At 38.8% G+C, this 16,183-nt stretch overlaps 1 protein-coding gene across 6 annotated transcripts in view; it reads left to right on the forward strand.

Moving 5' to 3' along the window:
• The window catches only part of LRP1B (LDL receptor related protein 1B), a 1,129,178-nt gene that overhangs the window by 872,887 nt on the left and 240,108 nt on the right, over positions 1–16,183 (forward strand). For all 6 annotated transcript variants that reach the window (XR_013228123.1, XM_077320173.1, XM_077320175.1 and 3 more), the window contains exons 25-29: positions 553–757; positions 4,642–4,806; positions 7,391–7,635; positions 12,242–12,373; positions 14,870–15,097. Coding sequence is in view for 5 of the 6 variants with exons in the window: in XM_077320173.1 (XP_077176288.1) it covers positions 553–757; positions 4,642–4,806; positions 7,391–7,635; positions 12,242–12,373; positions 14,870–15,097 (975 nt within the window). In the remaining variant the exon portion in view is untranslated. The remainder of the gene's footprint in view (positions 1–552; positions 758–4,641; positions 4,807–7,390; positions 7,636–12,241; positions 12,374–14,869; positions 15,098–16,183) is intronic.

Raw genomic sequence — 16,183 nt, forward strand, 5'->3', positions numbered from 1 at the left:
ATTGGCAGCAGGTAGGCATTCATCCTAGCCGAGCTAGAGGCATTTGCTGAGGCAGTAATCCCCCATTTCATTGAGTCAGATTGCTGGAAGATTTAATGGGGCACAGGATTATCTGATAGAAATACAGGAGCTAGGGCTACCCAAAAAACAGAAAGGAAAAGGGCTACCCCCACATGCACACTCACAACTCAGCCTTTTGGTTGCTTACAGCGTGGGAGCAGAAGATGCAAAGAGTTATATTACAGAAGGTAACATTGTTTAAAGGGTCAATAAGCATTGTGCTGGATTATCTGTTTGTTTAGAAGAAACTATGAAATTGTGATGTTTATGAATCATGTGCAGAAAACAGCTAGGCTCTGGATCACCAGAACTGAGAAAAGGTACATAAAGAAAAACAAAGCTACCATTCTATGGCAGTTTCATCATATTTTATTTCATTTATAAGTGTTCTTGAGATATGCTTCTTTACTTTAGCAGGATTTAAAAAAAAATTAATTATGCTAATGGTTTATAAAATACCGTGTTTTAGGATATCTCCCAATATTTTCACAGGGGTAAGCTCCATTGAAGTTGTCGTCCAACATGGTTTAGCTACACCTGAAGGTCTAACAGTAGACTGGATTGCCGGAAACATATACTGGATAGACAGCAATTTGGACCAAATTGAAGTTGCAAAATTAGACGGCACACTAAGAACAACTTTAATAGCAGGCGCCATGGAACATCCTAGGGCTATTGCTTTGGATCCAAGATATGGGTAATTATATGTAATTTAAATCCTTGTTTACAACACAATGGAATTAATAGGTTTCTAATTCAATGTGAAATTTTTGTAGTTGTTGTTCTTTGGTCTGTCAATTTTCAGGCACATTTGATACAACAATTTATTAATCTTTTCTGGGAAATGGGGCTCATTGAATGTGTATTTTTCATTCACTGTTGATTTTGACTAGGCTATTATAGGTTCAGTATCTGGATCTAATTTGGAGATAACATCAATTATTTCCCCCTTTCTTTAAAAAATGGTTGCTAAAAGGGGGGAAATCTAAAAGAAAGAGGCAAATAAAAATACAAAAGATCATTCATTACAAAAATAAAAAATAGGAAAGGACAAAGCCTAGTGTTGACTCTGACATTATAAACAAAGCCCATGTGTCTATGTATTCATCAGCCATTTTTAATTCTATTTTGGTATGTCAGTTTAGACATGGGAACAGTTTCCCGTACTCTCGTATTCTAGTTGTTTATAATAGGGGCCATAGAAGATTTCCAGCAAAACATGACACATTGTCTTGTAGCAGTTAACAAGCTCATTCTAACTCTAAGCTATCAGGCAGGAACACAAACTTAAACATAGCATAATAATGCAACCACAGTCTCAGATGGTAAATCATGGTCTGTTAATTCTAAAATATACCAAAAAATCTGGTGCCAAAAAATATTATATTTTATAATAACTCCAACGAGAAGGTAATAAATTTGCCTGACTTGAATGACATCTGTAACATAAGTTCTGTTATTTAGGATATATACATAGCTAATATGTTATTCTTGGACAAGGTACATGAGTGGATGGTGTCTACATAGATTCAGGCAATCTTGGAGGAGACAACCCAATTCAATCTCGATTCAGGCCTGACTTTCCGAGAGACATGATTTTAGTTGTTCTGACTTACAACATTCCTATTGCTTATCCTGAACCTTAGTCAGGGTATCCTTCCAGAAAGGCCAGCTGTATTGCTGCTTTTCCAATCTTACTTGACCAATCAATTCCAGAAAGTGGTCCTAGTTCATTTCTGCTCTATAGCAGATATACTGTGTGGCCTCACAGGTTTTCATCTTGTCCCCAATGTTATCTTCATAAGACAGCTGGTAGAGGTTGTCTGGAGATATAGGGTGAGGTGTCACCAATACACAGATGATGCCCAGCTCTATTTCTTCTTGTTGAACCAGGATGGACTGCAGCAGTCTTGAGTAAGTGTCTGGAGAACGTAATGGATAGATAAGGGTCAGTAAACTGAAATTCAGTGCAAACAAGACTAAGGTGTTGTCAATGAAGAAGCTGCTTGGGGACTGTGGAATAAGCCTTTCCTTGAGTTATTTGCACACACACACACACACCCTTAAAAGAGCAGTTCATAGTTTGGAGGTGCTACTTGGCCCTGGCTTTGGGTTGAAAGCTCTTCTGTGGCATGTAAAATGTATTAGTTCCCACAGATTTACTAGCTATGACTATTCCTCAAAACCCATGATCTTGGGCAGTCACCCATCTTATGATCACATCCAAGTTAGATTACAGTAACGCACTGTGTGTAGAGTGGCCTTTAAAAATGGTTCAGAAAATTCATTTGGCCAACATTTGGTAGCCAGGCTATTGTCAGGGGTTGGTTACAGATATTGTATCACTACTGTGCTGAAACATCTGTGCTGGTTATTCATCTTTCCAGGCACAGTTCTAAGTGCTGGTTCTTACATTCAAGGCCCTAAATAGCTTGAGTTCAAGGTAACTGAACTCCCATACTATCCAGCCCAGTTTGAGATCTGCCTCTCAAACTCTGCTGTCTGTGCCCCCACCTTCAGAGGCGAGTAGCTGGTGACTCTAGGCTGCTTTTCCTGTGGAGGCAACTGACCTCTAGAAGTGCTCGCTTGGCATCTACTTTCTTTTAGGCACCAGAACAAAACACATCTTTTTACTGAAGCATTTCATTAGGGGATTTATCTCAATAGCTTTTTAATGGTATGCCTCAGTTTCATGAATAGTTTTATGCTGTCTAGTGCCTTATTTTTTTTAAAAAAATATTGGGACATTTTAATTGTAAGCCACCTTGAGCAGGACTCTGAAGACGCAGCATGGATGTATCCTAAATAATAAATAGATTCATAAAGGTACATTAATAGATATTCTAAATCAGGGGTAGTCAAACTGTGGCCCTCCAGATGCCCATGGACTCCAATTCCCATGAGCCCCTGCCAGCATTTGCTGGCAGGGGCTGATGGGAATTGGAGTCCATGGGCATCTGGAGGGCCCAGTTTGACTACCCCTGTTCTAAATAATCAAAGAAGCACTTTGGGCTGCAGAGACAGCACCCTTGCACCTAGCAATCCTTTGCTGTTCTTGAAAACAACCATTTTGGGTGGCAGATTAGCTTTTTGAAAATCATGGCATTTCGCATCTGTCTTTCACATCATGTCTGTTTTGGCCAACCGAATTTTAATTAAATAGACAATTTGGCAGCCAAGTAGGAAAAAACGAATAGATAATAAGCTGAATATTAAGTAAATATAAAATTATGATAGTTTTACTCAGAACTGCATTCAGAATTATTCACAATATTCAAATGTGTTTCAATTACATGTCACTAGTCACTAGTATACAGTCATCCGCTCATGGTACATATAGATCTACATTCAATTAGCGTTTAGTACACTGGAACACTACTCACTCTTATCTTGACACTAGAATGTAAACAGCCCATCTCTGTACTGGTTTGATGTTACAATATTACAAAACAGAAAGAGAGCATTCTAAAGGGGGAAGGGGGGTCTGGAATCTGTAGATAACCAATACGACCTTTAACTCTCATATCCAAGAGGAGAAAAAATTATTTAAAAAAACATGTATCTGCTATAAACACTATCACATAATTATAAAGTAGGGTCTACTAAGTTAGACATCTTACAAAAACTGTTTAATTCATGTCCCAATCCATTTCAAATTCACTTCAGAAGAGGTGTAACCTTTATTGGATTTGGTTTACCTCTCGAGACTACTCCCTATCACCTTTTTTGCTGTCCTTTATACTTCTCCTGTTTACCTGAGCATGGTGGACAGAGGAGGAGGAGGCAGTGACAGGCTATTGATGGTGCATAGAGTACTTGGGGCCATCAAGAATCACTTTTACTTCAGCCAAGTACATTTGCAAAAGGTAATGGGAACACCTGATGTCTACCATAAACAATTCAGGGGATGGCTTATATTCATTTTTATTCCTGCTGTAGACTGGTATGTGTGTAGTGTGTGTGCTATCCATAAATACTTCCAACTGTGTTTTTTTCTGGTGCTTTCTGCCGACAGAGCTATTTGCATTTCCTTTGGTACACTGAATGATAGTAAACATAGTTTACTGTTTAGACAACTATGATATGTGTTGAATTTTAGTCAGGCATGATTGGACAAAGAAAAGCATGGAATATAAGTCATTCTGTGTTTTACTAAACAAATATTAGTCGATTAGAATATGCCTTCTTTTGAGTTACACAGAACTCATTGCCGTGGAGGATACAATTATAGCTTTCAGCAACATTTACAACCACATAACTTACAAATGGAATTCCATAGAATACTACAAAATATCACTCAGTTTGCATTTATCAAATATGAGAACTCTCCTTTTTCAGCAGCTTCAGTGATTTGTGTTCTATCTTATTTCATAAAGGTAGGTTTCACATATATTTTCATAAGTAGAAATAGCTGTATAGTATGTGGTATGGGTTTATATACTAGTTAGTTATCGTAACTGCCATATTTCACCTTTGCCAAAACTACAAATAAGTTGTTCCAATTGTTAAGTGATGCCTGTTATTTATTTGTTTCTCTTTCTGGTCCAAATTTCATTTTGTTGTTTTCTTTGCATCGTTCAGAATTTTGTTTTGGACTGACTGGGATGCTAACTTTCCTCGCATTGAATCTGCTTCCATGAGTGGAGCAGGAAGGAGGATCATATATAAGGACATGGATAGCGGGGCATGGCCTAATGGACTCACTGTTGATCACTTTGAAAAACGAATTGTTTGGACAGATGCTAGGTAAAAAAAAATAGTTTTCCATTTCTTTTAGTATATATGTTAGGTACACAAAGCCTTTTCTATATGTCTTTTGGTATACTTCTAACACTTCCCTGGGAGTAAGCTTCCTTGAGTAAAATAGGACACGCTGACAAATAGATTGATTTAGGACTGCACCCTTCATGCATGAATAATAATAAAGAATGCCAAAGCTGCACTATATCTGTTATTTTGATAAAACATATAGGCTCCAACCTGTACCCATTACATAGTCTCTGATCCCCATATAATTCTTGACATTATCATAAGAGGGCAGCCATTCTCTTGATTTTCCTCCTCCCACACAAAAAAATAGAACATAGTTTTCTCTATAAACACGAGACAAAGCACTGATGCACTGTAGAAGCAGTATGTGTTCACATAAAAGCTTATACTTTGAATAAAACATTGTAGGTCTTAAAGGTACTGCTGGACTCAAATTTTATTCTGTCAGACAGAATCACTCTAAATTTTAGTTAATTCTGAGCACCTACATTCCTTTGCATACTTACTTGAGAATTAACTTACTGAGCAGGCACATAGAGGTAGACAAATGAGTAGTGAGCCCATCATTCTTAATTTACTTTATAATTTATTTACTAGTTCTCTACTTGAGAATCAATATGAATTACATGGCAAAAACAATGTAATCAGATAGTATGAGAGACCTAATAAGTAATACAATAGGGCTAGGATTACAAAAACTAGAAAGGTGCAAGACATTCTATGTCAAGCAGTGCAGAAATGGAATAAAAAAAATTAAAGCAATGCTTTAAGCTATTCTGTGTCCACTAAGATTTTCTTTTTATCTCTTCAGTGTGGTATAGTGGTTAAAAGCAATGGTTCTAATCTGGAAAGCTAGGTTTGATTCCTCACTCCCCCACATGCAGCCAGCTGGGTGACCTTGGGTTTGTTGATTGTGCTCTTCTGAGTGAACAGTCCTGTCAGAAACAGTCCTGCCTGTTGTGGGGAGAGGAAGGGAAGGTGATTGTAAGCCACTTCAAGACTTCTTCAGGCAGTAAAAAGTGGGGTACAAAACCCAACTCTTTTTCGTAATCGCTTTCTCTCTACTTTACTCCAACCTTCCCCCTCAGACTTCTAAAATCACAACTCTTCAGCCCTAATGCTAATTCTTTTCTACCCAATTGCATAGAGACTCCATCCTTGGAAGATTTATATCCCTGGAAGGATTCATACTTTTTTTCACTTAACTGCTTCATTTTTTACCTGGAGAATTCCCACTTGTAAGCAGTGCGGGTTGCAAGTTTTTGTGGGTCCTGGGCCCTGTTTTCCTTTGGTAGAGACTCTTTCTTCTTCAGATACACTCTTCTAATTGACTACTCCCCTTGGTTCCCACTAATTCTTCTTTAACAACTCCCTTTTCCATTTCAGTTTACATACAGGAGCACACAGTGTGCTGATATCACACATAAATGATGTCAGCATATCAGAAGCAGTGCTCTGTCTTTTGGGCAAAACTCTACAACAGAGTTTTGCCCAAAACTCAGAGCAGCCACCGTGCCTCGCAACTTCCCCCCCTCCAAAAAAAAAAAAACTTGTATAGCTGCCATTTGCAGCTCTCCTGCACACACTGCCTTCCACAATTATGTGTCTGTTCTCCTTCCCCCCACCAGAAACCTGTGGAGCTGGAAACCAGCTCCACAAATGTTGAGGGGAAGACAGCGTGCATGATAACAACAGGTATCTGCACTGGATCTGCAAATTTCAGGTGTGGGGGAGTGGATGGGTGTGATGACTGAACAGAACCTTCAATGGCTCTGTGAGTTTCTGGGGGGAGTAGGAGAGCATGATGGTGGTATTTGCACCAGCTGGCTCTGTGAATTTTAGGTAAGGAGAGTAGGCACCTGTGACAGCATCTGTGCTGGCTCTTCAAGTTTCAGGGGTGAGAAGGCACGTGTGACAGCACTGGGAAGCATCTGTGCCAGCTCTACAAGTTTCAGGTGAGAGGAAACAGTGCAGAGAGCATGGGTGGTGTCTGCACTAACTTGTGAGTTTTGGGGGGCAGCACATGGAGTTTTAGCAACACTAGTCTCTGAGATGCTATGAATATGTTCGTAAATAGTCATGAGGTACAAAGAGCTGAGGGGCATGCAGTTTCCAGGTCCTATGATATCACTGCTCAGGAACTATAGAATACTACATGTCCCAGACCCCCCTTGCTGATCTGCATGTGCTCAGAAGTACAGTTTGATTTCAGTGCAAGAGAGGAAATTCTTGAGAAAATAGCACTTAATTCATAATTCAGCCAAATATTATGAATTGCAGATTTTCTGATCATTGTTATTACAAACGTTGATTTTTTTACCAGCAGTAATTAGGAAAAACACTTTTGAATTCACATTTTTCCAAGGAAAATATAGTATTTTTATATGTTGAATAAATGATGTAAAATTACATTTTGTTAATAATTTGTCTACTATTGTTCCAAGGTCATAATAATGTTCATAGACTTTTTTTGCATTATATGTGATTTCAATCTTATCTCAAATTATTTTCTGGTTCCCATTCTTTAAAAAATTAATTTATGTTTGGGTTTATGTTTCAGATCAGATGCTATTTACTCAGCACTATACGATGGAACTGACATGATTGAAATTATAAGAGGTCATGAATATCTTTCCCACCCCTTTGCTGTCTCTTTATATGGGAGCGAAGTATATTGGACAGACTGGAGGACAAACACATTGTCAAAAGCCAATAAATGGACAGGTCAGAATGTTAGTGTGATACAAAAAACTAGTGCACAGCCTTTTGATCTTCAGATCTACCACCCAAGTCGTCAACCACAAGGTAAATGAAAGCTTTTAGTACTATAAATAGAATGTTATGATTTACATTTTTATTAAATGTTTTTTATTTCAGTCTTTTTGTTTACATTTAATTTGTTTTTTAATGAATATATCTCACAAAAAATCAGCAACATATATCACAAGTGGATTCAGGTAACTTCAGGTCTTGGGAAATCTTTGAAATAGTGGAATGATGTTCCTAAAGTCGCCCTCATGTACTAGTGACCACAGATGCCAATAAAAGGGAGTAGGGAGCACACTGCCCAAGGCAAAAGGCCATTAGGACACCTGCAGAAAGGCTGAACAACATAAATTGGCTAGAGTTAAGGGCAATCAAACTAGCTGTGTTTGCCTTTTGCAACTTAGTCCAAGACAAATACATCTTAGTGAAGATAAACAAAATGACAGCAAAAACTCACATGTACCATCAAGGGATACTGAGGCAGCGCCTCTCTACAAGAAAGCTCAACTCCTTCTCCAGAGGGTAGAATTTTACTTGGCAGGTCTAAAGGTACCACACATACCTTTCACCAGGTCTATGGTTGAGGCCGAAGCCTGGACCGTAGATTATTTCAGGTTAATCTACAGTATTGTCCCAATACTTTTAAAAGGATCTAGACTGGACCCATACTGCTGTTGACAATTAGCCTCCTTTCCTCTTTGAGAAAGTTATATATTGCTTATCAACCCAATAAATTTTTGGATCGGATAGAATCAGAGGTCACATGGGGACATGAACAGATAGGCTTTAGATGGGTTCTTTGACATATGACCATTATCTAAAGCCTATCATCTGGCTGAGAAACATCAATCTTTTTTTGCGGGGTGAATATTATATATGGGATTTATTGACCTCAAGTGAGCCTTTGATTCTATAAATCACCCCAAGATTGTTGGATAAACTTAATCAAACTGCTTTATACAAAGGGCAACTAAAACATATCCAGCATCTATATTTGGGACAACTGCCCTGATATGATTTGAATATGAAGGATACAATAAATTGATTTAATTTGGTAAACTGATGGTTGCTGGTGCCTTCTTTGATGACTGCTGCTACCAACTGAAACTGACTGAGATTTGTGTCCCTGTCCTGCTTTACATAGATGATGTTGTTATTTCATCTTGAACCACAGGTGGTCTGCAAAGGTCTTTGCAATATTACTCCAATTATTATTCCTGAGAAAGCTTGGTGATTAATTATCTGAAACCTTAGATTGTGTTTTTTAGGAAGATCAAGGAATAGAATCTGCTTCAATAGTTAATCAACATGTTGAATATTGAACATGTTAAGGCCTTCTCTTATTGGGTATCCTGTTCTTGGCAGATTTATCTGGGATTCTTCAACTTAGAACATCATTCAACAAAGAAAAATATGTGCAAACTCTATAATTACGTTTTTTTCCCGTAATAAAAGTATATTCCTGGAGCTGTGCAAGCCTTCTACTTGAAAACTGTGCCCTTTATTTTTTTTGGCTCAGCTATTTAGATCAAATGTATCTATAATAATATTGATCAACCTCTGGGCCAATTTTTAAGAACAATACTGAATACCCCCTGGTGTATTAAATGTTGTATTATGGGCAGAATTTGGACAAATATTCCTGGAAGCAATAGAATGGTTTTATGCCTTCAAACGGAGGTTAAAACTGTTCTGTGTTGAAGATGGCCTTCGAGTCACTCTGAATAGGATACCCACAAATTGATTTGGATGAAAGCCCTGGATGAGAAACTGGTGTTAGTCGGAGTGTCGGCTAATCATATTTCTGTCATGAGCAAATCCAAGTCATTTTCTTTGATCAAAAAGTGTGTCCTAGAAACTGATTATAGCAGTCTGATTTTAAAAACCTGCAGAGTTTGCTGACCCCTGTATTTTTGTCTCTTTTTCCTAAAATCTTTATTCTGTATATGCACTAAGAGCTTTCTTATTCACAGGATTGAATATTATACCCTGCGTAGTTCTACAGGGGAGATTTCTGAATAGGTCTTATTCCTACTGAATTTAGGAATGACTCATTAGGAATTATTCATCTTTTCATGTTTTGCTTGATTGAAGGATTTAATTGATCTATTGTCCCCTTACACACTGGAAACTCCTTTACTTTGTGATAAGGATCCCAAGTTCATACCAGCAATAGCAAAATTTGTTTTAGTCCTTTTAGCAATTGTGTCTGAAAAATGAGGAATGAGAATATTCTACTGCTCAAGATTTGTAAATCAATAAGAACTCAGAACTAACTTTAGTCTTCTGAATGAGACCTGGATTTTATCCATCCGGTAAAGACCAGTTAGCCGTTGATGCAAGTAGAAGGGTCACTTTAAAGACCTATTGTGATAGTGATAGTAGTAGACCTCAGTTATTTTGAATAAACTGAATAATCTACATCTGCAGTGATCTTGGAGCCCAGGAAAATAAAATCTGTCACTATCTCCATTTCTTCCCCATCTATTTGCCAGGAATTCAGAGGGCCAGATGCCATGATCTTTGTTTTCTTGATGTTGAGTTTCAAGCCAACTTTTGCACTCTCCTCCTTCACCCGCACCAACTGGCTCTTTAGTTCCTCTTCACTTTCTGCCATTAGAGTTGTATCATCTGCATATCTGAGGTTGTTGATATTTCTCCCTGCAATCTTGATCCCAATTTGTGACTCCTCTAATCCCGCCTTTCTCATGATGTGCTCCGCATACAAGTTGAATAGGCAAGGTGACAGTATACAGCCTTGCCAAACTCCTTTCTCAATTTTGAACCAATCAGTGATTCCATGTTCAGTTCTCACTGTTGCTTCTTGACCTGCATATAAGTTTCTCAAGAGACAAATAAGATGCTCTGGTATTCCCATCTCCTTAAGAACTTGCCACAATTTGTTGTGCTCCACACAATCAAAGGCTTTAGCATAGTCAATGAAGCAGAAGTAGATGTTCTTCTGGAACTCCCTAGCTTTCTCCATGATCCAGTGTATGTTGGCAATTTGATCTCTAGTTCCTCTGCCTCTTCGAAATCCTGCCTGTACTTCTGGAAGTTCTCGGTCCACATATTGCTGGAGCCTAGCTTGTAGGATTTTGAGCATAACTTTGCTAGCATAAGAAATGATTGCAATGGTGCGGTAGTTTGAACATTCTTTGGCATTGCCCTTCTTTGGGATTGGAATGTAAACTGACCTTTTCCAATCCTGTGGCCATTGTTGAGTTTTCCAAATTTGCTGGCATATTGAGTATAGCACTTTTACTGCATCATCTTTTAAGATTTTGAATAGTTCAACTGGAATGCTGTCACCACCACTAGCTTTATTGTTGCTCAGACTTCCTAAGGCCCATTTAACTTCACATTCCAGGATGTCTGGCTCCAGGTCAGTAACTACCTCATTGTGGTCATCAGGGATGTTAAGCTTGCTCTTGTATAGTTCTTCTGTATAATTTTGCCACCTTTTTAAAATCTCTTCTGCTTCTGTGAGGTCCCTACCATTTTGGTCCCTTATTATACCCATCTTTGCATGAAACGTTCTCTTCATATCTCCAATTTCCTTGAAAAGATCTCTAGTCCTCCCCATTATATTGTTTACTTCTATTTGTTTGCACTGTTCATTTAAGAAGGCATTCTTATCTCTTCTAGCTTTTCTCTGGAATTCTGCATTCAATTGGGTGTATCTTTCTCTTTCTCCCTTGCCTTTTACTTCCCTTCTCTCCTTAGCTATTTGTAAAGCTTCTTCAGACGGCCATTTTGATTTCTTGCATTTCTTTTTCTTTGGGATGGTTTTAGTTGCTACCTCTTGTGCAATGTTGTGAACCTCCATCCATAGTTCTTCAGGCACTCTGTCAATCAGATCGAATTCCTTAAATCTATTTCTCACCTCTACTGAATATTCGTTGGGGATATAATTTAGTTCATACCTGGGTTTTTGGAAAAGAGTGTTTGCTATGACCATTGTATTCTTTTGACAAAATTCTACCAGCCTGTGCCCTGCTTCATTTTGTACTCCAAGGCCAAACTTGCCTGTTATCCCGGTTATCTTTTGGCTTCCTACTTTAGCATTCCAATCCCCCATGATGATAAGCACATCATCTTTTTTTTTTTTGGCGTTGCTTCTAGAAGATTTTTTTTTTTAGAGTAACTTAACCAAATTGTTGCTGTTGTGTTTGGCCGTAGAGCCTTTGAAGCTTCTTAGAGGCAACTTAAGTAACTGTGGTACAGAAAGGGACTGACTCAGTCGTAAAGCATTGGTTTTGAATACAGATGACCCCAGGTTCAGTCCTTAGCATCTAAACAGATCACGTAGTAGGTGATGTACAAATCCTCTTCCTGAGACCATAGAAAGTTGCTGCTTGTCAAAGTAGATAAGCATCAATACCGACATCAAGAGGCAAATGGTTTAAAGCAGTTTCATGTGTAGATTTACAATTTGCAATTATTTCTACTGTGTCATTTTTTTTTCTCGCAAAACACAACGCTGAAAGAAGTTAATGGCTGATGGATTATCCATTTGGTAAATTCTTTGGTCTCTTTCAGAATAAAGAATTATAAAAAGTGCTAAATAGGTAACACCATATGTTGAAGATTCACCTTACGTTAATAATGATGACATGTCAGTTTATGCTTTTTAAATTTCTAGCTCCCAATCCGTGTGCTGCTAACAACGGCAGAGGTCCATGCTCTCACATGTGCCTAATCAATCACAACAGAAGTGCAGCATGTGCATGTCCTCACCTAATGAAGTTGTCTACAGACAGAAAGATGTGCTATGGTAAGTTTCTTTCCTCCCTATTTAATACTTATTCCTCCTGCAAATAAGGACACTGCAGAAGTCCTATGCAAAACTCTTTACAGATAGCTCTTGACAGTACCTCTTGCTCCAGACAAACCCCATAGATTGTTTCAGTGTATTCAACCTCTGAAGCTTTGATATTCATTACTCCCCCCCCCCGCCCTTATTGCAGATATATATAGTGTGTTTGCAGGCCTTATCTCTACAGAACAGGGATATTTGCAAGTAGAAAGGACATCATCAAAAATGATGATGCAGGTAAAATTCATAATGGAAAGTACTTTTAATCCCTACTTCCTCGTCTTCTGAAGTTATCTTAATATCATTTGAGAATTTAAGAACTAGTCCATAAAGCAGGCAGCCTTTCAGGAGATGAAATGTATTTGAACTAGTATATAATAGATGCAGAAAGAATTCTCAAGCTTTCTGCCTTCAAACAAGGCTAAGAAATTTTATTTATTTGTTTAGTATGTGTGGATTCCACCAGCATTTCAACTGTGGGGAGATAACTTCTTTTAACACCCCCCCCCCACACACACAGAAGGGTTGTCCTTGGAATTACAAGGCACAGGAAGGGGAACTGGCTAAACCATCCTTACTCTTTAGCCCTGTTCACATTACAATGAACACGCATGTAATCTGTGTGTGGATTATGCTTCTTTTTTCGGTATCTGGGTTGAATAATTATCACGCCATATTCAGGGCACATTAAGCTGACTGTGTGATTGAAACCACACATTTATCCAGGTACTCATCCCTGATTTCATTTGTAAAGTGAACATATATTGGTTCTGCTGGGCTAAACAACCCCAGTGCCTCCTCTCAAGAGTTAACGTATGCTATGTCAAATTGGTTCCATCTTGCAGGTGTTCCTAATTAGAACCCAGCTGTTTCCAGTTTGCTTATCTTCTCCAAGGACAAGGCAGAGCCTGGAATAACTGGCTATAAGAAACAGGGTGTCTCAGGATGGGAGAGGGAGAGCTAGAAGGATGAAGTAATTTCCTAGCAGATTCTAATTGGTTCAGAGTCCTTGCCTGACTCAGGTGGGCCAAAACCGATATCTGGCCTAGGGAACAAAGAAAAGGCGGCTATTTAAATTCATGAATCAATAGATGTATGGCTTACGGGCTATTAAATCTTAATAAAACTGAAACAGAAAAGGCCACTAAATTGTATTTTCCAGGGGCTACATCTATAAACGGCTGCAGCTACGTAGAGAGAACATTTGAAACGTGTTCTGCAAGATTTTGTCACCTAATGCCATTCTAAAAGTATTAAGTAGTGAGCTAGCTGTTATTATTTTCTGTGTTGCTTCTTTGGGAGCTTAATGTTGTACCTAGTATATTTGCTAAGAGTAATATTTGTAAATTTCTTCTAATAAATTGCATATATGCATTTCCAGAATGTCTGGTTATTTGCACACTCTTGCCCTGGGAACCCACGGGGTTCAGCCAGGAACTCTTTGACGGGTTTTTTCTTTTAAAAAGAACAATACAGATTTATGTGCATTAATTGTAACATATCAACAGGAGCTTTGTTACCAGTGAAAAGCTGCATTTACAGAATATATATTAAATATATTTTACATTTCAAATATGGGCATCAACTATTAGATATTCCCCCTCAATGTGCACACACAAAGTTCTACATATGTCATCCCCCCATTTCTGTCAATGAAGAGGAAGCTCAACATTCACTGTCACTTGCATGTGAATATCAGAACCCCCAACCCTGTAAGCAGTAGCTACACTGGCATGCTTTGTCTCTCGGGGGTCTTTGATGGAGTCTCACCCAACAGATCAAAATGGGTAGCTATCTGTAGCGGTAGAAAAGAGCAAGAGTCCAGTAGCACCCTAAAGACTAAGAACTTTTGTGGCAGGATCTCAACATCCATGAGTCACAGTGACTCATGAAAGCTCATACCTTGACACAAATGTTCTTAGTTTTTAAGATACTACTGGACTCTTGCTCTTTTCTGTCACATCCAAAAGTTACTGCTTCATGTGGGTGTTTGAAGCAGGAGCTGACTGACAAGCACAGCCTTGACAGCAGCTTCTTGAATACGGGAGGGGCAGAACAAAGTGAACATTCTGGATACCAGGCTCTTGTGGAAGGCCCGCCCATCTTAGCAGACTTGGACACCCTGATTGGCTATCTGTACTGCCAGTGGGGCCAATCACCATGGTTCCCTGCTGCCACTGTAGAGTAAGAAGGGAATTGTTGCTCCTCAGGCCCACAGCTGCAAATAAAGTCCCTGGTGCGTCCAGGGGACACTGCTTCTTTACAGATAACTGTGCTCCTGTAATTGTGTTTCTTTGCTTTAAAAACATATTGTTAACATATGAGTATATAAGTTACCAGTTTACATTTGCTGACATCCCCCTGTATTGTTTCAAATTTAATTAAATGTATATATAATAGTTGGGATCAACTGATTACTGTGTACTTTTGAAATAGCGTCTTTCCTTCTTCCAGAAATGAAGACCTTTCTTCTTTATGCACGCCGCACAGAAATAAGAGGAGTTGACATAGAGAACCCATACTTCAATTATATAACAGCCTTCACACTTCCTGATATTGATGATGTAACAGTGGTGGATTTTGATGCAGCAGAGGAACGTTTATATTGGACTGATGTAAAGACTCAAACTATAAAACGAGCCTTCATTAATGGCACTGGTTTAGAAACTGTCATCTCAAGAGGTAAACACACACACACTTTCCAATTCTGTTGTGAAAATATTAATATCTGTTTTTTAACATTGCAAACAAAAATTGGGATTTGATCAGGAATAACAAACCATTGCTGTTCACCAAGACTATATTCACACGGTGGATATAAAATAGTTTACTTCCTTAATCTATGAGATCATGAGAATAGTCTGAGGGCTTTTCCACATTGTAGCATGAAGCCTGCTGTGTTGCAAAGCATGAGAAATAATAGAGACTCACCAGCACTCCACACTTCTCGAGCTGTCTTGCATGTTTATGGCCACTTTTCCCACTTTAATTTTGTTGCGTTTTGCCTGCCTCCAAGGTCAATCACTTTGGCCAGCCAATCCCCTCCTGGCATGCCTGATTGACAGATGAACGTCTGGAAATCGCCATTTTTAAAAAATTAGACTTATTTGCTTAAACACCTATCCGAATCTTCATAGAGGCATAGACAACCTCAGCCGAGGCACATGTCTGCCTGTTTGTTGTTCTCCATTTTTCAAAAGCACTTACCGTCCCCTGGAAGAAGGGAGAGGGAGGCAGGGCAGGACATTGGAGGCGGATGTAGCGCTTCTTCGCCTCCATACCTTTCTTTTTCTGGTGGCCTGCTGGTTGACCACTGGGAGAAAGCACTTTTAGTTTGGTGAATACACTTTATGCGATTCCCCAACTAGCACTTTAAAATGGAAGCTGTAACGAGCAGTTTGCTGGCCAGATACAGGAGGTTGGCATCATCATGTGGAGCGGCCCGAATATAGTGTCTTCACAAGGTAAGCATTTTACTACATTTATCACCTGCAGAAAAGCCCTGAATATTTACAAACCAAGGCCTTTCAGTGGAATAATCTTAGCACTCCCACCAAAGTAAAAATCTCAGGATTATTTTGAGGAAATAGCTTGGCATATTTCATGCTTTGAGATGGTCCTCAATGAAAATATTGGTGTTCAGAGGTATCAAACCACACTTAGTAATCTCCAGTAACTTCATCAGTAAACATTCAGCCATAAAAAGGCTAATCCTGATAACATTAATATTCTTCCTCATTGCCACATTGAGGAGCCCTTTGCTGTAAT

Source organism: Paroedura picta, chromosome 2 (assembly GCF_049243985.1).
Source record: "Paroedura picta isolate Pp20150507F chromosome 2, Ppicta_v3.0, whole genome shotgun sequence".
Classification (NCBI taxonomy): Eukaryota; Metazoa; Chordata; class Lepidosauria; order Squamata; family Gekkonidae; genus Paroedura; species Paroedura picta.